At 45.8% G+C, this 26,725-nt stretch overlaps 1 protein-coding gene across 3 annotated transcripts in view; it reads right to left on the bottom strand.

The window, feature by feature from the left end:
- LOC115571190 (glutamate receptor ionotropic, delta-1-like) overlaps positions 1 to 26,725 on the bottom strand; it is a 418,849-nt gene that overhangs the window by 123,795 nt on the left and 268,329 nt on the right. For all 3 annotated transcript variants that reach the window (XM_030400350.1, XM_030400349.1, XM_030400351.1), the window contains exon 4: positions 758 to 963. In XM_030400350.1, the coding sequence (XP_030256210.1) occupies positions 758 to 963 (206 nt within the window). The remainder of the gene's footprint in view (positions 1 to 757; positions 964 to 26,725) is intronic.

Here is a 26,725-nt window from a genome sequence, read left to right as displayed (position 1 = left end):
GGTTGATTCACCGACAGTTTAACCTCCGTAGCAGCCGGAGTCTTGTTGTAAGATCCAGTCCTGTCTGTCTCCCAAGAACCTAGAAATTATCATTCGTGCATTCATCACACACTGTTTCTGCTAGAGAACTCAAAACACCTTTCCAGAGTGGTTAATTAGAAAAAATGCCTCTGCCAGACGACTAACAGATTCTGGCAGAAGAGTTAAATCTGTTAACTCTTTAATGAAATGCTACAAACACCTCACCAAAACAAAAAGTTGATAATTTAAGGTGTTTACCTGTTTGTAGCTGGTTAGCACGACGTCTAAACACCTCAGAATAATTTGTGAACGCTGATTAGTCGGAGTAATTTACACTTCTGCACACACTGCACGAATGCATACATACAGTTCATTTGCAGGCTGTCATGTGCATGCAGGGATCCATATTAAAGCCATTATTCAGTCCCTTAAAACACATGTACTTATTCAAATTTGATCCCAACATGCATTATTCAGTTTGTGCATTAATTGGTGTAACGTCCCTGTATGTGTACATGCATCACTCCCTCGTACACAGTGTGAGCCCATTGTTATTCCTGCTAACATATGCTGCACTCATTAATGCACGCTAAAACACATCCATACATTTGTTCCTGGCCACGTGTTCTTCACCCATTTTCTCCACATATACACAAATTCACTGCACGCACACTCGCAGCCACGTTCCCTCCGTGTGAACAGGAAGTTTGATGGAGTAAACATGCTGACGACCGACCTGCTGGATGAACGTGTGCGCTCCGTGAGGGCTGAGCAGCAGGATGGCTCTGCGCAGCGTGTCTCTGTAGCGGTTCAGCTCCTCCGTCCTCATGGTGGTGAAGAGGTTGGTGAAGACTTTACTGATGTTCCTGTCCACTCTCTGCAGGGCCACGTCCACGCCCTGACGGGACGTCTGGTCCAGGAAGCCCTGCAGGCCACGAATGTCTGGAGAAATGGGAAAAGAAGAGAGTTTAGTGTCGTATCGTTACGTGAGAGAATATGAGAATATTTTCACCTTTAGCTCAAAGGTCCACTTTGTAAGATCTTATTCCTAACTCATCATCTGTCATCCTGCAGCGTCAGTATGTGAAGAGTTGGGACTAAGAGTTAAAAATGAAAAGGAAAACCACGGCTTACTACAGCTTGTAGTTTTTTAACTCTGGTCTTTGGTCCCATCTGTTCTAAAAACATTGCGCTCACCAAAACAACTGTTGGGATCTGATTGTGTGTTTGCTCTGAGATCTCAGCAATCATGAGAACACAACTGACAGAACCCAGAACCAAGAAACACCCATGTCGGAAAAAGCTGTATTTTCCTTTAATTCATGTGCTGCAGCAGCTCTTGTGACAAATTTTTCATATTTTCAGAAAAGAATATCTGACAGAATTGTTTTGCTTCCAACAAGGTTACAAACCGTCCTCGCTAATGACGGCTGTCAGACCAGCAGCAGATTGTTCAGTCACAAAGAGGCTGACTGGGCCGATGCGTGCCTTCACTCCTGATTCAAGAGTCTTTGTCGCTTTCTGTGGGAAAATATTTCAACTTATATTCACACAACAAAAGAGCGAGGCAGAAACACAGAAGCCTCGAGGCAGAAAACCGCCATTGGAGCCGACTCGTCCTCAGCAGAAGTGACTGAGTCGATCATCTCGACTCTCTGGCCGCGTCGATGAAGCCGACAGCATCCGTCCATCCGAGAGGATCATTTAGATCGCTCGCAGTCTCGTCTCCAAACTGCCAGAGAGGTTTCTGTCTCTGACATCCAGACGAGGCGGCTGTGTTGCGTTATGCTCCGTTATAGCTGGTGACAGGTTGTTTGGCCTGAACATCTCCTCCACTCCCTCCATCCTTCTCTTGTCTATTAGCGCTGACAGCCGGCTTGTACCGAGTCCTGACTGCCACTCTCTGCTCGCACACTCAGCTTTAACTCCACTTGTTTCATCTCGCCATCCCGATCGTTCAGTTTTTCCTCACATTCACTCTCGCTCCTGTCGTTATTTCTGTTCCCCATTACATTTTCCAACAATCCGTCCGTCTGTCAGTCGTTCCCTCTTTTCTCCCTCTCTGGTAAATAAGAGGAGAAAGCTCAGTGAGCGACTCTGGCGGAACAATTGGGTAACCATGTTCTGAAATCTGAAATTCAGAGATTTCTGCTTCTTGCAGTTCCCCACAGATTTCAAAGGCACGACTTGAGACGAAGCTCAGTAGGAGGCACTCGTTCATCCATCTCACCGTTCCAGAATCTGTTCATCAGCTCGTCCAAACAGCTGTCCACACATCATCTGTCTACCAATCAATCTTTACATCCGTCTCCTGGAAAATGTGAGAGAAATTACAAGAGAAGCGACGTCGATAAATCAGTTAAATACTGTTTAATATTCTGGTCCGACTGTGGAGACTTAATGCATCATTGCACAGAGTTCGCCACAGGTTGTTCTGCTTCCTCCGTACATCCACACTTATCTCCTGCACCTTTATGTCGCTCCTCTCTTCTCTCGGCTACTTAACTTTGGTTTTACATCAGTTTATCCTTCTGAATGATGTGTAACGTCCCTCATCTCATGTTCAAAAGACGTTTGCATCACATCTATTAAAGTTTAAATGACACAGGCTAATCAGGTAATGTGATAACTAATAATTACCTGAGAACAAAACAGAACAAAAGGACTGCAGCAATATTTCTGTAAGTTCCCAGGAAACACTTCCAGGAGCGCTCCTTGCTTTGGCACGGTTACGTACTTCCTGTAAGATCCATGCAACTACGGAGGGACTTGTTGCAGATATTGATCAGGTGATTATAGAAGTCAGTAGTGGCGAATATGCTTTACACCATCTCTGAGAAGATGGAGGCTAGTTTGACCACAGAGGATACGGCACTGAGAGGACTACAACTGTAGCTACACAGCTACCTAAGCTAACTACGTAACAGCAGCTACATTTAGCAGCAGTTAGCTTGTTTTTGGAGGCCAGCGTTGTCACAGGCCGAGCAGCATCAGAGAGAAAACAAGAAAATAAACTTCCTCCACAAAATAAAATGTTGTGTTTTGCACAGTAATCTGCACGGTGCACTCCCAGAAACACCCCGGCGGAGTTCCTCTCTTTCTACATTCATGGCAGCATCATAAAAAATAAGAGAGAGTTTATTATCCCCCGCTGCAGGATGAGTCACCTCTTATAATTATCATCTGTGTTGTTTTCCAGGAAATGACAAACTTTAAGATATAATTAAGATGAACTAAAACAACAGCTTTTGTTCTCTCGTGGCCGCCTACTATCTGTTATTCCTGCTCAACATGCGACAACCAGCCGCCACGTTTACCTGCGTTATCATCAGCAGCATTAGTATTCACTAATGCATCCCTGCACAGCTGTCTGCAATCACATGAATTTGCATGTATCTCCGATCAACCACCATCTACTGCTGTCGCTGTGCATCCATCCGTCCGGCTCTCAGTGTGTCTGTCATCACTCCCCTCGAGAGCTCTGCGGGAGGAAAAATAATCCCTCCTTTTCTCCGGCTCAAGCACTGGAACAACACAAGTGGAGGGACTTGAAAGCAATTTGCCGAGCTCCTCGCCAGCCGCGGTTTTCCCATCAGTTTTTCCAGAGCCACTTTGAGCAAGGCACTGTGGGGGGACGGCACTTATCTCCATCCATCAGAGCCACACCAATCTCTCCTCTGCAGTCGGTCGAAATTGGCAGTGTAGACTGCTGGCCACAGGAAAATGTCTCAGATTTAATTTAGATTCACACGACATGGAAATGTGTGTGTGGCGTTTCTCAGGCAGGAGTGCAAATATTCAGAGGCCAGCGAATCCTCACATTTGCACTGTGTAGCTCTGCAGCAAACATCTCTGGTATTTGCTGATGTTCTTATATGAAAAATCCAGACGTGAGCTGTGTATTTTTCTGTGTACATTTTATCTGGTGATGTCAAGAGTCTGACAAACTTCAGGCCAACGTGCTGAAGTGTAAAAGCTTTGGCCTTTAACCTTTAAAACCCCCCAAAATTAGTCAAGTAGTGTGCTGAATATTTCTTGTACCTTCATGTTTCTGAACGTCTTACACTCCTCGCAGCGCTCCAGAGGACATGAGGTCACCATCCTGCGTCTGTAAGCGTGAGTGCTCTGAATAAAGCTCTCTGCTAAATGTTTAAACTCCGACTCAAAGTGGAAGCCAGGTACTTCCTCCTGGGCGTCTTGTCTTTCACCCGGCAGCCGTTTCCTTTCCTGATCTGGAACGTCACTTTGCTTTATGAGCGTGAGGAGGTTCTGCAGGACCCATAAATACCAAGTTCAGCAAATGTCAACGCGGTAATATTTGTGGGGGAAAGTAGCCTTTACTACCCAAAGCCTCCTCTGCTCAGCCCCGCTCACATGCTTTATTTTTACATCGCCCGGAAGGGAACACAAAATTGCAGCAATCTTTGAGAGGAAAATTGAAGGCCGGTGCCCAGTGAAAGTATTCTGGTTTGTTTAAAAAGGCTCTTTGTGTAACGGCTCACCTTGAGGCAGTGTTTTAGAAAAGGCCAGAGAAACACACAGCGAGGAAATTAAGTGTCACTGTCATCAGCGGCTCAGCTTGTACAAATGTTTCATGTTCCTTTTTTACGGCACGTTTGATAACAGTATTGTGTCGTGGAAGGTTAAAGACTCACATTTTTAAAGGGAGTCTTGAATGGGGGAAAAAAAGCTTTCCGTACTTTGATCAGTTTTTAGCTTTAATTTGAATTCCCTGTATTTTTCTGTAATTGTATGACCAGCACGAGGACAGATATTATTACTGCGGATTTTAAAATGAACGATTCTCAAACAAACTCTGCAAACCAACAACAAATTATCTAAATTAAACTCGCAGTGCGGGCCGTGACCTGCAGGCCGAGCCGGTCGAGGTCGCAGAAACTTGGCGGCTAATTGCAGGAAGCTGGTGGTTCAGAGGAAACACAACAATGATTGATTGTTAGATATTAATGGCCACATTTAGCTTATTTTTCATCATTTCCCTCTGGCGTGCATGACAGATATTTATCTGGAGGTCGTCAGTGCGACCTCCAACAACTGTCGAGAAACATCAGCGAAGACGGTGAAAATAAGAAAGTGTCAGAAACAAGAGAGGGAGTCAAAAAGCAGGAAACCTGGAGAGAAGAGAAGCATATGGAGAGATGTCACAGTTCATCATGTGTTTATGGTGATTTATGTTTCTCATCCTCGTACATATAAACTCCCTCATCCAATCAGCCGTGTCCTCTCTTCTTTAACTCTCCCCCTTCACTTGTTCGACTTCCCTCCTTATCTCCCTGTGAGTCATCACCACACACACACACACACACACACACACTTCTCTGACATAACTTCACCTTGAATTCAACACAAACTTGACCTCAAACCAAGAACTACAGTTGTGAAATACCAAGTGCACAGAACGTCTCGTCTCTGCGTTTCTGAAGGTCACATTTTCACTTTGTGTTATAACTGACAAATCTTGAAGGCTTCAGAAGCGTTAGCTAAACTAACAGTAATATTGAGCACTTTAAGAAAGAGAGTTAGCGTCCCATTACCATGGAAAACGTTGGTTCTGGTGAAGTGAGAGGAAACGCCAGAAATCCCCAAAAGCCATCATTTGCACAAGGTATTATTGGCGCCAGGAATAAAGTGGTAAAGTCAAACTGAATCTAAAACTCTCTTTGTGTCTGCGTGTCTTTAGCTCGATTGGCTACAGGTTATTTTTAAGTGATATATGGAGGCAACGTCCATCTTTGTGTCACATCCTCTGCTCCTTCTAACCGGGTCTGAAGATGAACCATGAACAGCAGCCGTCTCCTGCCTGATGGTGGAGGCTGCTAGCTTTAAAACACCACCTTTAACCTCATGGTTCTCTGCTCTGAAGCACTCCCCCCCCACATGGCCGTGCATGTAAATACTGATTAGTGACTGCGTGACTTCCTTTTCCTCGGCTGTGGATTCATTACAGGAGGAAGCCTACAGGCTACACAATACTCATTAGCTCATGAGACAAACGCTTTAATTAAAAAACAGACGTGATAAAACACCGTGGAGACGACACGACACTGACAAAATCCTGAACATCAAAACTGTATTTAAGTTTGGAAATCTTAAAAGGACAAGAAGCAAGACAAAAGTTTAGTATATAATAGGAAGAACAGAAATAAATACATCGTCCACTTCCTCCTCTTCTTCTTCTTCTTCTTCTTGTTTTGTGGTTCACACATGTGTGAGACAAATAGATATCTGGAGTTCAGATATCAGAGAGATGCAAGAAGATCACTAGCTGACATTTACAAAGAGCAAAGCAACGCTCTGACTGAATATGAATGAAGATAATAACAAGGTTTCATTTGTGGAGACATTAAAGGGGAACAGCAGAGTTTCAATCTTTCCAGGATTTCTTTACGAATTCGACTGCGAGTGTGAAATATTACAGATCCTTCAGTGTCTCTGGAGTTAGCTGAGGGTGACGGACATCGCTGTTGCTATTTATTTATATCTTTTTTATCTTTTTTATCCTTTTATCAATGCACTGATAGGAGAAGCACTCCTACATTTCGTTGTATACTCGATGTACAATGACAATAAAGGCTTTCTATTCTATTCTATCTTCTGTGTGTTTGTATTGTTTTTACTGTTATTCTCTAAAAACAGATTTTGATCTCAAGAAGTCAACACATGTGTTGGTGTGGTGTTGAAAGTGAGCCGACCTGCTGCGGGACACATTAGCTGCTGCTAGCATAACAATCTGTGATCAACCCGTCACCGCTCCCACTGCACTGGGCTCGCCTCTGGAGCGGGTCCATCGTCGGTGCCAGCACCCGATGAAGAACTTTGTCTTTGGTCGCCGAGTGTTCACACAGTTAATTACATTAAAACCATGAAGTCTCAGAGAAGATGTACAACATTCAATCTCTTCTTGTTTCTCATGTAATTTATTGAAGTTCGAATGTTTTCTTTTCCGCAGAGAGAACGACGGTCTTGAGGAAATCCCTCCTAATTTAAGGAGGAAATCCGACTGCAACTTAATTGAAAGCAACACGTCTGCCTCGCTTGCTTAAACCCGACTTCTTTCCACCGGCCTCTGGAGTGTGGAACCGCCTTGATGTGTGTTCTGTTCGCTCGCATTTTGCTGTTACGCATCCATTTGAGCATACAGAGCGACCGCGAACACTAATGAAGCAGATTCCCTGAACCGTGACGCCAAAATCAAATGCAGAAAAGGGAAAATCTGTGATGTAGTGGGAGGCGTTTCCCTGACAGCTCAGTTCATTTATCAGCAGGCTGCTGGAAAGGACATTTTAATTACCCCACACACTTTCCTGAAGAGACTGAGAGGAAGAACGGAGAAATTAGAGAGCGAGGTGGAAGAGGAGGACGATGGAGAGAGAGAGAGAGAGAGACGACGGTGTGTTTGTGAGGACGGATAATTGAGCCTTTTCATCCACATCACCAATGACAGGTGTGACATTTAGCTTTGGAACACACATCCTGCTGTGTGTGTGTGTGTGTGTGTGTGTGTGCGTGTGCGTGGATGAGTGGTTTCTCTCTCAATTGAATATCCATGAAACACACACACCTGCTCTAACCTTTTACAGTCTGGTAACTAAGAGGACAGGAAACAGGGAACAAAGATGGAGGTGCACACACACACACACACACACACACACACACACACACACACACACACACACACACACACACACAGTGACTATACCTATGAGGACACAGCTGAACCAAGTCATTAATTTAGCCGTGTCATTCTCCGTTGGCTCTCTCTTATTCAGAACGAGTCTGAAGCCGTTCACTGTGTGAAGTCGTCCGTCGCAGCTTTCAGCCAAGTTCTGAGCTTAAAATAGATCTGAAAGATTTGTGTTGGTCAGGATCAAAGTCTCAGCGGTTGCTTGAACAGATGTTTGTATTTCCAAACCCACTCTCTCTGCTCGCTCTCTCTCTCTCTCTCTTGCTGGTTTTTCTGACACTCAGACTGAAAGAAAAAGGAAAATATATTCCAACCTGAGCTGGAACCAGAAGAAAGACCGGTTGGAGGGATCCCAGTCCAAGGTGATGTCTTCACTTTGTGTGTTCGACTAATTAAATAATCAACAAAGATGTTTAACTTAGAATGACATCGAACACAAAAAAACCTTCAAGTTGTAACACTCAAACAGACCCCAGACTGTTCTGGCTGGCAGTCACATCTCGTCCACTCCAGGGCTCAACACCGGAGTCCCTCAGGGATCTGTGTTCGGGCTCCTTCTGTTAACGCTGCACACCTGTGACAGCATCTCCAGACCCTGAGAGCACTCTGTGGTGGAGCGACGCCACCATCACTGACTGCATCATAAACAACAATGAGAGTTCATATCGGGAGGAAATGAACAATCCTGCTGAGAACATCAGGGAAATTCTCCTTGTGAATTGCTAATTCAGACTTGCTGTGATCAATCAGATCAGAACACATGCAGGATGCAGAGAAACCCTGAGTGAAGTGTTTCTGTGGACCTTCAGATTGTCTTGACTCACCTGCAGTCAGGTAACAACAGAACAACAGATGCAGACCTCATGACAAGGACATCAGGGTTTGATCATATCTTCCCCTGAACAATGGCCCTTTAATGTTATGTAGGACAGTGACAGGCACCCTGACGTCCTCACAACTGAGAATTACAGTCAGTGCCTTTGGACCAACAAGGCACTGGCTCTGATCCAGAGTTCGTCCCTGGGCCGTACACACTTCCAGCTGCTCCCTCAGGATGATTGAATTGAGTAAAAAAAAAAAGGGAAGGCTGGACTTCCTGTGGACCCTTAAGGATAAATTCCAGAGCCAAGTTCTTGTCAGCTTCTGGAGAGAAGCCATGGATCACAATCTGACTAGAAATGTTACAAACTGGCATGGCCCATCAAGGCCCGGGACAGGAAGGCTCTACAGCGGGTGATTAAAACCACCAGAACATCACTGGTACCAGCTACAGAGCATCAGTGAAGTGAGACATCTGCACAGAGTCCAAAGATACTAAAAGACAACATGATACAGAAGTATTTGGTTACAACTACCAGACGACACAGCAGCTTCACTCCTGAGGCTGCGGCTCAAATACACGAGAGAACCGGACCTGATTCTAAACGGACTTCCTTTAATGCGCCAACACAAACAAAGTTTTCTTCATGATGATACAAAGAGAACAACAGAGGATGAACTGATGACGTGCTGAATGATTTATCCTCCACAGCTCGTACGATATCCTGCGATCGAACACACATGCAGCTCAAACATCTCAACATCTGAGCCGACGACTGCATCAACAGGTCTGACGCTAACAAGGCCGATGTATAATTTAACTGCCTGGATCCTCCTCATGATCAGAATGAGATGCTGATGCACGGGGCGTATATAAAATGCAAATGCGGCGCTCCTGAACGTCCCTCGCCGCTCTGCTCTCACACCCCTGCAGGCCTGCCAAGGTTCTATGGAAATGAAGCCAATCAAAGGCCTCGGAGTTGATTCACCGCCGCCACCATCACCACATCAAACCTCATCTGAGGCATACGGGATGAGGGCGTCTCGGTAGCATGAGCATAACTAAGAAAGCATCAGGCAGTGTATTATTCTATTAAAGGCTGGTCTTCATTATGATGTATGATAGCAGCTGTCACTGTTTCTCACAATGACCACAGCAGGAGGAGAAAGCATCTAAATTAAATCTAGCGACCGCATTGTTCGTGCGAAACCCACATTTTTCAGCTGACATTAATCTTTCTGACGTGAGTGTGATGCACATGTTGAGGTAAATATGATCCGGCTGATGAAGTAATCAGCGTGAGAATGAGGTCTTCAAACAGGCATTACAGCACTCGGGTGTGTTGTTTGCATTTTGATGACCGCCGAGCGTTTACCTATTTGTTTTTACTGTGTGCTCCATTACTGACAACAGCTGTTAATCCACAATCCAAAGGTACTGAGCCCCAGGTCTCCTCCGCTGTCAGCCCACCCCTCCTCCAATTAAAGGCATAATTACTTGAATTATACAGTAAATGTAACTGCTAACCCTGCAGTTGATATTAAAGGTCACCACAGAGCAGCAGCAGCAGGTCGAGATCATTACTGTACAGTAATAATCACCTGAAGCTAAGAACTGTTGTGTCGTTACCGATGAGGCTGTTAAATGTACAGAGGGCCTCTCACACAGAGTCCTCCATGTTTCTACGGCAGCCCAGAAGGACCAGTCACACTTTTAGCGGCACACTTGCGAGGACGAGGCGAGGGGTGTTCAGTTGGTTGTAGTTTGCAACGTCACCACCAGATGCCACAAAATCCTACAAAGTGGACATGCAGACTGGTGTGTTCTGTTTAAACAACAGGAACTATTTGATCGAGGTTAAACTGAGATCAGGGTTTTTGTGACAAATAATATATCAACAGAGTAACCGCTAACTGCTGCTAACTGTCATTGCTTGTTAGCTTATGCAGCCGTGTGGCTAGTGCTACTATTAACTGTGTCTGGACTGGGAGCTCGCAGCATCGGAGGGCTGTTGAGGTTATTTCCTGTCAGACTATCAACTTTTGAGGTAAAGAGGGGCTAGAGGCTAGCTAGTTAGCATGCTAATATTAGTGGATATAGCTTTTGCACATGTTAAGATCGACAGGAGAAGACCGGAGGCCGACAACATCAGGAACAAGAGCCTGGCACACAGTCCACTTCAAGTTTACTGACAACAAGGTTTTGGTACTTAAGACCTTCATCAGGTTTTCTGATGAACCTGCTGCATGTACAGAAACGTTGTTGTCATTAAACTGAACTCCAGGAGAAGTGGACAGTGCCGGGCTCTTCCTGAACCTTTTAATCTAAACTTCTTACACACTGCACCTTAAAAACCCTGACGGTTGGGCACTTTGTGTGTCCAGATGCTTTCACATTGATTTTTAAATGTCTCCTCTCGCTGACACAGATCGTGTTTTGGGTCTAAAAGCTCAGTTTCTGCTCAGACTTCTGGTTCAGAGTCCGACACTGATGACAGAAAAGTTTCTGACCTCTCACCCTCATTACACATCAACTGGAAGAATCTCTCAGCGGCGATGAACCTATTTCAAGGTTCAAGATCCAACACTGAATTATTCAGCGTAGCCTTTTATTCACCGTGTTTGAGACAATGAAAGATTCACTTTCTCTAATCTCATCTACACAAATTAGTCCTTTGAATCTCATTCTGGGGGTTTTATCTCCTTCCCTCTGCGTCTTATCACTGTGGAAATAAACTTTGGGCTTGTAACAGCTGATAATGAGCCATAATAACCAACAGATAATCACACAGTCTGACATAACGGAATAAAAATGTGCGTCTGAACGGGGGAAGGAACATGAAAATTACAGATTGTTTCATGAGTGTAATCACAGGCTGCCGAGCGCTGAGACAAAAGGGGTCATTCCAATAATCATGTCCACGACTGAAAACACGACAGAAATCCCAAACGGATTCTAAAACTCTCAGAATATATTTAATATTCCAGGAGAAGTTTGACACAGATTCACTGTAAAGACCCACAATACAGTGAGCTGCTGGTGTAGCTGCTGGTTACTGCTCATTAGATCATTGCACGAGAGTGTGTGTGTGTGTGTGTGTGTGTGTGTGTGTGTGTGTGTGTGTGTGTGTGTGTGTGTGTGTGTGTTGTGGTGGTCACAGCTGTGGTCACCCAGGCGATTCAAGCTGCTGGAGCTAAACATGTGACAGAAAAGTGAAATGTGGGACAATGTGGCCTACAAATGTGTCCCTCTGTTGACCCTCGTGTGTGTGTGTGTGTGTGTGTGTGTGTGTGTGTGTGAGTGTGTGTGAGTGTGTGTGTGTGTGTGTGTGTGTGTGTGTGTGTGTGTGTGTGTGAGTGTGTGTGAGTGTGTGTGTGAGTGTGTGTAGTCATGACTGTTTTGTACGACGTGTGTTTTGGATTGAAGCTGTTCCGCCTCAGGTTTTCAGAGGACGTCTGTCAGAAACACTGACTCGAGTAAATCTGGACGGCGGTTGTGGGTCTGAAAACTGAAGCCGGTTCTGAAGTGCAATAAACGGACTCAACCGGTTCCTGATGAGTCTGTTGGTCCTTATTGTTGTTTCCCAAGTGTTCTTCAGTAAATGTAAGCTTTGGTTGAAACCTTGTGGCCTTGTAGATTCAGAGTACCTGCTGTGACGCCTCCTCATGTCTCGCTGTAACTGTCTGTTATTTGGCGCCCGACATCCCATCAAAGATTACACACTGGACAAACATTCATGTGGTGTTTGCTTATTGTCCTCTGTGTGACCCCGTAGTGTTTGTGTGAAGCTTTGTTAGCCTCAGTAAGACCTCTGCGCTCTGTGTTCATATCAGCATCAACACAGCGGATCAGGCGCCAACTATCTGGAGGATGAGAAGGATTTAGGTTTGGAAGCTGTGGACGTATGGATTTACTGTATGTGGACGGTCCCGCTGCGCAGAACACGGACTTCCACTGTGTAGACGCGACTCTACGGGAGCCCTGAGGGGACACAAAGCTCTTTACGGACCACATGTTGTGGATTTGATGTCTGAATGTCAAACACAAGCTATAAGCTACACCGACCTTTTCCTTGAGTTTCTTTTCATCTTTTCATCAACCGCACACAGAGAAGATTTTCAACTCGTACAGTTCAAGTCTTAATGTTTGTTAAAGCCGTCGACATGAACACAGCAGCTGTCAAAATAACATGCAAAGCTGCCAAATATGTAGAATATTGAGATGTTTGTGCTGTAACGTCGACGTGGTGTTTGGTAGAAGAGACAAACGGAGGTTTACAGTGAAGACTCTCATTTCTAAAAAGCAAAGCAAAGTGTTGAAGGACGGTCAGAGACTCTTTGTGCCCACTGGAATTACTGAGAGAGAGAAAAAAACATCTTCAACGACTAAAAAATGCATCCAGTGATCGATACCTTTCACAACAAAAGCACCACTTTCATCTCGGCCGTGATTTCCAATCAAGAGATCAGCTGCTCGCTCTCAAAAGGTTCAACAACTCGAGTCCAGAGAGACCGGAGCGGCGAGGGAACACTACGACTAGATTTCTCCACAAAAGTGTTATTTAGAAGAAAAAAATCATTATTTACATGCTCACAAAAAGTCGCTTGTCTGTAAAACATTAATCAAAGTTTAAATGTTTGAACAAATAACTGAAGATCCATCCATGACATTTTCTCCTTTCCAGTGAACCTCCTGGTGAAACATCAGCTTGGCCTTCAGGGATTTAATGTTTCAGCAAAGCACAGATGCGTCCACAAGATCGAGTCACAGCAGAGGATATTTTTGAAGGACGCCTGGAGACACTTCCAGCCGTCTTAGTGACACAAAACCAGGTGTTTTTTCTGGGGAAGTTGGACGTTCTCCCCCTGACCGAAACACGTGTTTTCCTAACCCTAACCGAGCACGAGCAGAAATAGAAATATCAGCCTAAACAAATGTAAAGTTGCAACACAAAGACATTTTCAGTGTTAACTTGGCCAACATTTATTCTGACGATTAGGTTGTAACTTCCTGCCACACTTCCTGAAAGATCTCTCACCTCTCGCCCTGCCAGACGCTCGGCAGGTTTTAGTATCAGCAGCGTTGGATTTACTCACACATCAGGAAAACCCTTCATCGGCCAACTTTCCAGCAGTTTATTAAAGTCATATTTCGCCATCACTTGGCTGAACTGGGTACAAACATGCCACTCTGAGCTTTAACGAGGAGGGTTTGAGATTTATGTAGATGTTTTTGCACATTTGCTACCTGTTTGATGAATGTCTGCGTGGGCTCCACACCTGTGACACCTGCTCTGACGGAGCTGAACGCTACACCTGCTGCTGTAATTGGTCACAGCAGATGATATGTGGTGCCCTTTTCAAAGTACAGGCAGAACAGACAGCGGTGCCAGCCTCGGCTCGGCTCACTGGTTCTGTTCCTCTGCTACTTGTGAAGTCCAAACTCTGCTTTTACTTTTTGTGTTTGCACAGGGAGTTTTTTTCTGCTGAGTGTGCAGATCAGGGGAGCTTAATGAAGGTTACTGCCGCTGAAATGAAAGTGTTTTTAAAATATTAAAGTCCTGGTGATCGTTCTGTGAGAGAAGCTGATTATTCTTCTGTGTCCATTTGGACTTTTTTATGCTCCCGAATGTAAACACAGAACTCTCAAAGGGAAGTTAAAGGCACCACAGGTGATATTTTGACATCCGTGACCTGGAGAAATCATCAGTAATGCTCAATAAGTACTCCAGAGTCCAAAACATGGACACCAACCTTGGTACAGATTCTGTGCACTGGGTTCTGACGGACACGTTTTGGGTATTTTTAATGCAATAACAAGTTACAGACGCTTTCTCTCTGAGCCTTCACTTCACAAAGCTTTCTGGATAATGGTGTCTGATGTTTTGTGCGTCAAAGCCTCATTCAGTCTCATGTACATTTAGAAAGTCTGCACGACGCCGGCCGTCTGTTCTTACTCCCAACGCGCCAAATGCAGTAAATCATACAGATATTTAAATAACTGGATCTGTAATCAGCATTTTTCTGATTGAATCGCTGTTTTTAAAATCAAATATCCAAATAAAACAAAGATGCAGCATTTCATCTCCAAAGTAACATGAAAATAAAGTTATCAAACAAATGTAGTGTATGTTTGTCTCCATGATGTCGTGAAGTGGAAGAACCGAACCCTTCACGGTAGAGCGCCACAGTCTGAAGCTTAAGGCCACCGACTGGCTGCTGCTGCACCCACAGCGCCACCATCAGACCAACTGGGCTCATGAATCTTAAGAAGCGCTTTAACATCACTTCCTGTGGCCTCGCTTCAACTCAAACATAACTTTTAATGTCATAAATACCATTTTGCACACCCTGAGTGTGAGATATGAACACGGCCGTGGTGCTGCAGTAACTGAACTGAGATGCAGCCTCAGAGAAGCTTCGCTCTGTCGGCTCTTTAATGAGTCCGTTGTCAGATCCATCGTGTGAAGTCGCCAACACAAACAATGCATCCCATAAAAGCAGCGTGGGCCACGTAACGAGCTGACACCATCAATCCACAAAGTGCTGACACCACAGATGTTTACAGGCTCGATGGAGGATTATCAAACTGAATGCAGATGTCTGCCCGAGCGTTTTAGTGCGTACGCATCAATTATGGATCCGTCGAAGGCTCGGTACGTCACTCCCAGCGGCGCACCAGAACCAACAAACACTCACGTAAAGTACAGAGAGTTAAAAAAGTAATGCCACAGTATAACACACAGCGGTTAGTCACAACTGAGACGAAACGAGTCAGACGTAAAAGAAGACTAATCAGGAGGAACGGACAAGACGGACCAAAGATAAGAACGATGAGAGCGAGCTGAACCCGGAGACTCCGCGGCCCCGACTGTCTGCCGTCCTTTATAACATCAGTGGTTCCTTTTCTCTCAACTCTTTCTACTTTCTCAGTGTGTTTCACAGAATAAAGCGTCTCGCTGTGACGTGACCCGATGCGGCTCTTCGTGCCGGATGCTTCGGAGCCCAAATATCTGAGCATCACACGGCTATTGTTGTCTGCTGGACTCTGTCTGCAACGTCACCGGCGGTCGATAAGGCCAGGAAGCACCGGTGGAGCTGCTATTTCCGTCTGCACACACACATTCACAGTGGTACAAAATGCTGCCGGTGCTGCCCTTTAGAGCAGAACCATCACCAGAACAGAGGCGAAGCCGTGAGACGCATCCTGTGACGAGGAAGCTGAACCGCCAGGAGAAAGAAAGGGAAGTGAAGACGTGACGAGAGGCCGGAGATAAAAGGATTTCTATAAAAGGTAAGATACTTTTCCAGCCGCCAGGTCTGACAATAAAAGAGTAACCAGGGTGAGAACTGATGGTTTTGTTCCTTCTCTTAAGTTTGTATTTTTCCTGATGGTTAGCCAGACAAACACAAAGCTCAGACGAGGTCTCTGCAGGACGAGACATTCAAAATAAGACTTTCTCTTTTACAGCTGGACTTCTTTGAATACCAACTAGAGAAACACAGACAGACTGTGGAGCTGCTGCAGGGTTTTCTTTATCAGAGTGATCGGACCAACTACAACCAATCTAACCCTCCGACACTCAGAACCGAGTCACAAGAGGACGACGTCTTCATCGGCAGCAGACGGGATCGAACACTCCCAACGTGTCGTCTTCAGCTGGGTATAATCGAGAAGAGAGAATCAGGTTATTTTACAAGACAAGTCAGCGGCGTAGATTTGTTGGTCCAGGTGTGTTCGATTAGATATTTTGAGGGTCGTCTGTCCTGATTGGACCACGCAGCCCTACTAAGATCACCTGATGAAGGTCTTAGTACCCAAATGTTGTCACAAACTGAGTGGACAGTGTGATGGAGTCTTCGTCCGGATCTTGTCTGCCTTCAGTCTCCTCCTACGCACCTGTCGTCTTCTGAACAGCTTCCAATAGTTTTAAGAGTGAAACCTACGAGTAGTGTAGATGTTGGGAACACTTTGGATTTTGGATCTGTAACTGATGATGACATCAGCCAAAGCTAAAAGAGAAGTTTACATTCAGCGTGTTCCTCCGTAACGAGCCTTTGTTTGTTTGGTCATTGAGGAGTGAAAAAGGCTAAAATGTTAATGTGCAGCCTGTTAGCTGAGGCTGTGAAACAGAGAGGACCGGCACTCGGGCCTCAGGGGGGGTAAAGAGGAGCTCGCAGTAATGAAGATGATGATGGGTTGGTAATATCTAATTTCACCCGCTTCTCTGTGTTTTCTCCCCGCAGTGACCAGCTGCATCCATAATTGGTGGCTGCGACGTGTGTTTAAAAAGACGATCGATAAAAACAAAGCGAGACGGCCCGCTTTTAAAATCTTGAAGCCATTTTCAGTCCACTTGAAAACATTCTTATCTTTTAAAGGCAAACCCGAGGCTCTTTATCGATCTGTTTGTTTCCTGCCAAACAAGAAGACCCAAATTAGATGGGATGGGAATAAAAAAAGGAAGAAGAAGCAGCGGAAAGACAGACGGAGGAAGCTCTCTCGGTGCCGGTGTCGGGTCGGCTCTGTCTCTGGAGCCGGGGATTCTTCTGTGGTGTCATATTACGGGACTGTTGAGTCTCTGAGGTCCGGACAGGAAGACTTAATTAGACAACAACAGGGTCACATGTGAGCTTTAATCATGAAGCAGCACGGAGCATCTAAAAGTCCTCGCTGCACTTTATCATCTTGTCCTCGCTCAAAAGCAGCAGATCGTTAACTTCCTTGTTCAGTCCAGTCGGCAAAATACAACAACGGTATTCTACGTTTCTGCAAACCACGAACACGTTCATACACGTACGTTACGGGTCGGAAAACTAGCTATGTCTTTACGTCTCAGTACCGGATGGTTTTGATCCTTCAGCTGGATTTCAAGCCGGAGACATCAGAAGCAACATGTTCTATTTCTTCAGCCGGGCCTGAAGAGTCATGACAGAGACGTGAACGTCTTGTGTTTCTGTTTTATGTTTCTGATCCTTCAGCTGGACTAAAACTGCATTCAAACCACTGAACTGACAGTGTTTCAACATCTGTAAACATGAAACCACTGGACATTTTTAACGAGACGTGTTTGAGTCCAAACCCAACCGGACCTTGAGCACAAACATAAATCTAAACATTTAACCCAATGAAATGTAAGCTTTGCAGAAGCACGCAGAGCAAACTTTTACAGAGGCAATTTGGTAGTGACATTAAAAATGTAAGGAAGCAGGTGGTGAGAGAAACAAACTGGATGGACGACCTTGTGTGATTCAGCGCCGCAGAGCCCGGCCCGGCTGTCCGGCTCCCAGAACATGAAACATTTAGTCCAGTGTCGGCTGTGAGTCAGAGAGACAGAAAGAGAAATCTACGTTTTTTTGTCCATTTCAGGCCGTTTTTGTATCGATTTTGGTTTAATTACAGCGAGAAGTCCGGTGATATTTACGGTATTATAACTCTCTCCCTTATTTTCCTTCCTCCTGTTTTTTTTCCTCCTCATCTCGCTGCCTGTTATTCTCTCCTCTCTCCTCCAATCTCAGGTTTATGTGCCATGCAGGCAGGCAGGCAGGCTGTTCTCTAACCAGGTCAGAATAGCAGGGGTAGACTGGCAGGCTGCTGTGTCCATAGACAGCCCATTACACCCATCAATCAGCCGGCCTGCCGAGGCGCTCACCCGGGACGGGACGGGAGGCCGAGGAGAGAGAGGAGCACACGGATTTAAGAGGCCGCTGTTGGAGAGATTCATGGCTCCTGGCTGAGTCCGCCACCAGACACAGAAAATAAATCTTCTCGAATCAATCTGACTCATTTCTCTGCAGAGGGAACGTGAGCGTCTCCAGATAATTACCAGCTCTGATTAAGTTTAGAAAAAGTGGTGCAGCAGTAATTAGTAGTTAATTGTCAACCCGATGTTGAGCCACAAACAGACGGACTGCAGAACTAATCCGACGGCGTCTCGACGGTGTTTCTGACTCGTTGCTCAGCAGGATGGTGTGAAGTATGAAGACGGTTCAGGTACATGTTTGTTTGACTGACAGGTGCCTCAGGTTCACGTCAGGGCAGCACACCTTCACGCTGATACCCAGACATTTGTTTCCTGTCAGAAAGAAAACATTTCCCGTAAAAATCGTGCTGAATTTTGTGTCATTGCAGATTCACACAAGTATATTTTTAAAAATGCCAAAACCAAACTCAGTAAAACTTCATGTGAAGGGGTGAGAACTCGACCCGGCTGCTGTCACGTTGGGTCTCAAACCAAACTTGTCAAACACCGATGTTATCTATCGTACAATCTGGACCTGCAGCTATAAGAGAGTCGGGAAAATGCTTTTATAGTCATAGAAATCAGGGGAAGATGAGCAGAGCCGAGGTTTCAGCCCCTTACATCATCCTGAAGCTGTGAAGAGATGATCGATATCTTAAAACAGACAACAAACAAACAGAACCGATCCAGAACGTGTTCGCTCGGCGACACGTGCCGCAAAATCTGTTGTACAAATGAAAGATTTCAGTGTTTTTTCACTCTGTCACTCACAACGCTTCAACTTTCCGACCTGTTGTGCTCAAAATAAAGACTTCAGCTTAATTTCCCGACAGGAGATAAGTGATACTTGACATTTCAGGCTGACAGGAAAAGAAAAAAGAACTTTGAAATGTTCCAACAGCACTTACCATTTAACTAATCTAAACTCTTCACAACAGAAGGTAGAAGCAGACGTTTGACGCTGAACTCGACTGACGTGTTTGAAACGTCAAAGTTAAGTTCATGAACAAAGATTTTAAAGTTCTGATGGCACAAAGAAAACGTCGTCGGAGTGAAAGCATCCGTCATGGAGCGCTGTGGATCACCATCGTGGTTCTTCGTGAGCTCGAGTTTCTTCGCGGGCTAATAAACTCACTGAGCGGCTAATTAATGACCGACGCAGACAGCTGACGCTCTAACCAACCGACGACACGCGGGAAACACAAAATGACTGATGAGCCAAACCAATCAAATGATTATTCAACCAGTTGCGTGACAAATTAACTTCTCAACCAACCGGCTGCTGACCATCTGACGACATCACAGACGTGAATCAATCAAGCAAAACCAATTACGTGAACGTGGAACGCTCTCATCCTGATAATCACATCGGATCCTCTCTGATCCATCGGAGGTTTCTCTTCCAGCGTCTCCAGCCGGCTGGCAGCAGCTTCACGTGCTCGTCTTCAGACTGCGACGGTGATGCGGACGCGTCACGCGGCGTCTCCAGGCGCTCGGCTCGCAGCTGAACACACGTCAGAAAGTTCAGCAGCATCTGCAGGGACGTCAGCAGCAGCAGCAGACTAAAACTTCATCTCCTGCCTTCAGCTCAGAACAAGCTGCTCAACCTTTTTCTTTAACTTCCAGCAGAGATGTTGACAAGCTTCAGCGAGGTCACCGTGTTACTGCAGGCCGGCCTGAACACTGACCCGGCATCTCAGGAGCGTGCTTCGTCAGCTCGAGGCAACATGCTGCAGGAATTCATAATTAAAAGGTCATCAGAGTCAAACTCTTCACAACGGAAACAAGAATGTTAATCAAACCCTTCAGCAAATATTCAGTGAGTCCTCACACAACCCCGAAACACAAGAACACCATCAGGATCCTCAGCAGTTTGGTTCAGTAGATTGTTACACAGACGCCGCCACCATAAACTACCTGACGGAGCTGAATGTGTGAACCCAAATGTCATCATCTGTTTCACCGAAACATTAACTGGACTTCATCCTGCCGGCCAATGACTAATGACCAACTAATGACTCTGTTGTCGATCTCTTTCCAGCATCTGATGGCGTGACAAACTGATCGGAAGAGAAATGATTCTCTGTTTGAAGACCTGAGAGCACCTTTCTTACAACCGTCTCTTCAGGAGAACACAGGAGTCCTTGAGGAGGTACCAGGAGTCCTTGAGGAGGAACCAGGAGTCCTTGAGGAGCTACCAGGAGTCCTTGAGGAGGAACCAGGAGTCCTTGAGGAGCTACCAGGAGTCCTTGAGGAGAACCCAGGAGTCCTTGAGGAGGACCCAGGAGTCCTTGAGGAGGAACCAGGAGTCCTTGAGGAGAACCCAGGAGTCCTTGAGGAGAACCCAGGAGTCCTTGAGGAGGACCCAGGAGTCCTTGAGGAGGAACCAGGAGTCCTTGAGGAGAACCCAGGAGTCCTTGAGGAGAACCCAGGAGTCCTTGAGGAGGAACCAGGAGTCCTTGAGGAGGAACCAGGAGTCCTTGAGGAGGAACCAGGAGTCCTTGAGGAGGACCCAGGAGTCCTTGAGGAGGAACCAGGAGTCCTTGAGGAGGAACCAGGAGTCCTTGAGGAGCTACCAGGAGTCCTTGAGGAGAACCCTGGAGTCCTTGAGGAGAACCCAGGAGTCCTTGAGGAGCTACCAGGAGTCCTTGAGGAGGAACCAGGAGTCCTTGAGGAGGAACCAGGAGTCCTTGAGGAGAACCCAGGAGTCCTTGAGGAGAACCCAGGAGTCCTTGAGGAGGAACCAGGAGTCCTTGAGGAGGTACCAGGAGTCCTTGAGGAGGAACCAGGAGTCCTTGAGGAGAACCCAGGAGTCCTTGAGGAGGAACCAGGAGTCCTTGAGGAGGAACCAGGAGTCCTTGAGGAGGAACCAGGAGTCCTTGAGGAGGAACCAGGAGTCCTTGAGGAGGAACCAGGAGTCCTTGAGGAGAACCCAGGAGTCCTTGAGGAGCTACCAGGAGTCCTTGAGGAGGACCCAGGAGTCCTTGAGGAGGAACCAGGAGTCCTTGAGGAGGAACCAGGAGTCCTTGAGGAGGTACCAGGAGTCCTTGAGGAGCTACCAGGAGTCCTTGAGGAGGTACCAGGAGTCCTTGAGGAGCTACCAGGAGTCCTTGAGGAGCTACCAGGAGTCCTTGAGGAGAACCCAGGAGTCCTTGAGGAGGTACCAGGAGTCCTTGAGGAGCTACCAGGAGTCCTTGAGGAAGTACCAGGAGTCCTTGAGGAAGTACCAGGAGTCCTTGAGGAGGTACCAGGAGTCCTTGAGGAGGAACCAGGAGTCCTTGAGGAGGAACCAGGAGTCCTTGAGGAGAACCCAGGAGTCCTTGAGGAAGTTATGTTGTGATCATTAAAACCTGAAGGCTTCTTCCTCCAGAGAGTAGGTTAGCACTGAACATAAAGTTGAACTAGAACGACCCATGAAAGTGTTTTCTGACATCAGCAGGACGTCGGTGTCTGGTGAGGTCGAGGTGCAGAAACACGTGACGAGGTGAGAAGACGAACCTCTGTCATCATGTTTGTAATGACCTGGAGCTTCACTGCTGGGAGGAAACACAGAGAACAGCCGTCCTGAACTCCAAACGCAGCACAGAATAAATCAATTCCCACCATCTTGTTTTGTGTTTCATCTCCACAAATGAAACTTCTCCACCTCCAGCGAGAGCCCTGCTGCCCTGACGGACCGGGCCGACCCACCAAACAGCTCATTAACCAGACGACTGACCGGCAAAGCGGCGGACCATCTGCTCAGCGGACTAACCGGCTCGCTGGTATTCCAGAATGAGATCTGGCATCCTGCGTTTCCTCTCCGTGTTTGTTGGATCTGTTTATTTACTGTGGGTGTTAGCACAGTCTCAGTATCTAGCTGCTTCACCATGACACTGTATAAATCTGCTTTAAATGCAGCAGAGATGACTCATCGTGTGTGTGTGTGTGTGTGTGTGTGTACACCGCTGCTGCAGCATTATAACCGAGGTACATAACTTCTTTGTGTGTGTGTTTGGCAGGTGGAGGCAGAGGGAGATGAATTGCGCTCGGTGCCACAGAGAATTGTTTAATAAACATTTTTATTAGCTCCTTTCACACAGTGTGTGTGTGTGTGTGTGTGTGTGTGTGTGTGTGTGTCAGCATCATCGGCGGCAAATCCCATCAGGCACTGCAGCCAGGATGTCACCAAGCAACGCCGGCCGCTGCTCCACAAACGGGACTCCATCACACTTCAGAGCCCAAATGATGTGTGGGAGCGCAGCGCGGCATTATGGGAAAATAAGTGCGTCCACACGGCACACTCGTGTCAACACGTGTGGGGTCTGTGCGGCTGAAGTGACGTCTGTTTGAACGTTAAAGTGAGAGAATGAAAGGAGAGGAAGTGTACAGTCAGGCAGAGGAAGGTAGAGAAAGATGGCGTCCGTCCTCCAGAATGTCATGATTCTGCCGCTGTGAGCGTGGGAGTGTTGTTGTCTCTGAGTTTCAGGCGTCCTGCCAGTCAGCCACTTAGTGCCTCAGTCTGCTGGACAACAACATGACAAAGATACACCTCCTCCACCTCCTCCACCTCCTCCTCCTCTCTTTCTTCACTTTGTTTTCCTCCTTGACTGTCCTCTGGAAGACGAGGCTTCACCAGAACCGACTTCTGAGCAGAGTCGACTGACCGACAAGGTAACGTTTGAATAAAAGATTCGTTGAGTTCTGGCAGACGAGGAGGAGACAACAACAGGTGATCACCTCAAATCAAATGTGCCGAATTAGCTATTAGCTATTAGCGAGTACAGCTTTATCAACTCAGGTATGTGTAGTTGGATCGGGCCGGAGAACGTGAGACTAACCAGATGTTGTTCATTTAAGGCTGTTGTCGATCAGAAGCTGCTATATTATTGAGTTGTGTTCATAGATCAGCCTCAACACTCCTCGTCAGATCAATGAGTTGATCACAAGAGTGAGACGAAGCAACGGAAACGACTTCTGCTTCTGATTTAACGCTGAATTTACAAGAAGGCGTCGATGGTTCAGAATTTGTTGTAGTCGTCTCACAGAGTTTGTTCAGTTTCTCCTCATGAAGCGACTCTTAAAATCGCTACATTTGTTAAAGGACTCTGGTGATGAAACGAACATCTGCTGCTGACACCGGCAGGTTCAGGCCGGCAGCAGGCGGGTGGAGAAAACTGAGGAAACCTCTGGCTCTGTTACTGCGCCTGGCAGATTTACTGCCCACACGCCTCTCGGCCTGCCGCCGCCGCCGCCGCCGCCCGCCTCCCACTTTATCACACAGCCGCCATATTGACATGCGAGGCGTCACTTCTGCTGGCTGCGTTCGTGGTCCCACCCGGGCCGATCGCTCTCCTCTCAAGAAACACAAATAACCATTAATTAACTGCGTGAACTTTAGCGGCGCGCTCGTTCTTGAACTGATAGCAGATGGGTCGTAAACCATAACCTTCAATTAAAGGTCGACTCTGTGAAATATTTTCAAAACTGTTTCATCAGGCGATTACGTTCAATAAGTCATCCCTCCTTGATAGAAGTGGCCCCACCGTCATGTTGGATTTAATGCTGTGTGGGCGTCTCCGGCACAATCTCCGGCTGCGGGAGTTTGTTTACGAGTCTCTTTCTTTTTCATTCAGCTTGTTTCCTGTTTGTGTCTCGTGGGCGGCTCGCCAATACACAACTCAAAGCTCGCCGCAGTCCTTTTGAATTTATATTAAATCCATAATTATTACATGTTGGTGAGATTTGTTCTTTTCTGTGGTAATAATTATGCTAATAATGCAAACAGTCATTGAACTTTCAACTGAGGAAATTAATTCAGATGTGGGAAAAATGCCAAGAGAACAAATGAGGAAAAACAGAAACGAGGCGATTCATAAGAAAAGTGAAACTCCACGTTTGTTTTGTGTCTGTGAAGTGACCAGCTTTATTATTTTTTAACAGAAATACATTTTAACTTCCTTATAATCTTTCTTTAAACCAGTGAAGCTCTTTGTGCACAGCATGTTTCGGTATCAAGAGTTTGTGTTTTTGTCTCATCTTGTTCTGACCGTTTGTTTCTTCACCTCACATTAAAACATCATCAGTAATCTTTAAAAGTCAACATGTTCAGTCGTCTGCTCTCTGAGCCGCTCTGTTATGAATGTGAGCTCATTCACTCGGCGTGTTTGATGGCGAAGGCGTTCCCGATCGTCTCGGCGCCGTCGTCCATTCATCCAAACTAATCATGATCAATGCATGTTGCTTCCTTCCGTACGCGGACGATAAACAGCCGTGACGCTCTAACTCTGTTAAATTGGAGCAATTTCATTCTAATGCGCTCTCCAGATATCTGCTGAATACATTTATTAAATGATATTAAGACGTATTACCTCCAGCGGGCGGCGGCGGGCGGGTGATGGCGATCACGCTCTCTGCTCCTCGCCACCGTTTATTCACACGGACGTGAGAGCTGAGCAACGATGAAGGATCGCGGTAATAAATTCTAATGATGGGAAACAGAGAAGAGAGAGAAATGCCCCCTGCTGGGCCTCTGAGAGCGTCACGTCTGTGTTATTTAATGTTTACGTCAGCAGATAAATCAGTGTTCATTATCAGTGTTTAAGGATACTGAAGGTGTAAATATGTTTATCAACACATTTAAAGGCCATAAAACAAGATGTTTTCTACATTTATGTTAAAAACTGTATTTGAAATGTGATTATTTGAATATTATCAGTGTTCAGCCATGTTTAAAGGTCATTTCATTGTTTTGTGTGACAAAGATCCTTAATTAAACATTAAAAGTCAGAAAACTAAACAAGACCTCATGGGAAATTAGCAAAAAGCTAAAAACTGAATTTTAAATACTAAATATATATTTTTGGTCATTTCCGAGGATTTTCTGGCTGCAGAATATTAAATTTTGTTTCCTAGTTTTATATCCATTTTTATTTCTGCAGTGTTTTTCCAACTGTGACTCAACATGAGGCGTTATTGATAAAAACATCGACTGTATGTATTTAAATTACACATATCATGTCCATGTAATCCAATTACACAAGTTCTACCTGAAGTATTTCATCTAATGCAAATAAATGAAAAACTCAGTCTGATTAAATGAAGTTGATGCTCTTATTTTTAAGTATAATACACAAAAGTAATGGATTACTTTTACTGCTATTTAATGAATTCACATAATATCACCATGATATAAATACTTACTGCATGTTAATGGATTCACGAGGACATTTTATATGAAACAGAATATTTTTCTGACAGATATTTAATAACTGCTCTGAACACTGATGAGCAGTGACGACGTGGAGGATTTAACATTTACTGACACTCAAAAACTTCTACTTTTAAAAGCTCAGATTTCAGAGCTCTCTGCATGTCGGCGGTGATGAATGTTCCTGATGACGGTGTGATAACCGCGTCGCTGTGAGCTGCTCACAGATATCAGCGTCTCCTCGTCGACGCTGCGATCGTCCCCTGACATCGCGTGGAGTTAGCGTGACCTTCTGCTCAGAGATTTATTGAACTCCTGCACATTTTCTTTACACTGTGGAACATCTAAAGTAACGATATCAGTGGCGACATTTCGATATTGATTCAAAATAAAGCGATGTTTGCTGAGCGGACGTGTTCTGCAGCTGCTGTCTTCTGCCTCTCAGAGGGGGAACATGGTGTGAACATGTGTCGGCTCCACGACTATCTGCTTCTCTATCTGACTGTATTTTCGGAGCTGAAAACATAAGCTGACTAAAGCTCTGAGGCTCTCCTCCTCCTCCTCCTCCTCCTCCTCCTCCTCCTCCTCCTCAGCTACAATCTCCTGGTAGCACATGTGGAAGAACGAGGCTGCCGCTACCAGAAAAAATCAAATTTTATGCTCCAGCTATGACACACAAACTGATTACTTTAAATCTTTCTGAAGACGTATATCAGAAGGATTTTGCGTCTCAGTCCATTTAACTTGCGTCCCGTTTTGATGGATGCTGCATGTTATTAGATTTTTTGTTGTTTTTCGTGTCTAAAACTTCACAGAAACAAACCGAGCTTGAACAAGTTTTCCAGGCAAAAAAGAAAGAAGGCGTGATGTGGATGTGACAGGAGAGTTTTCACAGGGAATCTTGACCGGAGGAGATTCTGGTCGGGAAGCGGAGCGGAACGTGAAGCGGCGCTGATGTGAAAACACTCGACGCGGCTCAGTGGACGGAAGAACAAAAACAGAAGTTAGGTTTTGCTCTGTTTACTGCAGCGGGGTCGTATCTTATCTCTCCGCTCTGCACAACTTCTGTTCTCTTCTGCTTCAAATGAAGAAAGAAAACGATCCCTGGAGTTACCTGAGAACTGAGAACTGAGCCTGGTGCTGCGACAAGACAACAGAACCACCGAGACGATGTTCCTGTTACCACGGTGAAGTCTGCCGTCATGACGTTACCTGAATCGGCTGTACGGAGTCCATCTGAGGACATCT

Source organism: Sparus aurata, chromosome 20 (assembly GCF_900880675.1).
Source record: "Sparus aurata chromosome 20, fSpaAur1.1, whole genome shotgun sequence".
Classification (NCBI taxonomy): domain Eukaryota; kingdom Metazoa; phylum Chordata; class Actinopteri; order Spariformes; family Sparidae; genus Sparus; species Sparus aurata.
The sequence above is the reverse complement of the archived record's forward strand: the minus strand, read 5'-3'. Positions and strand labels throughout refer to the sequence as shown.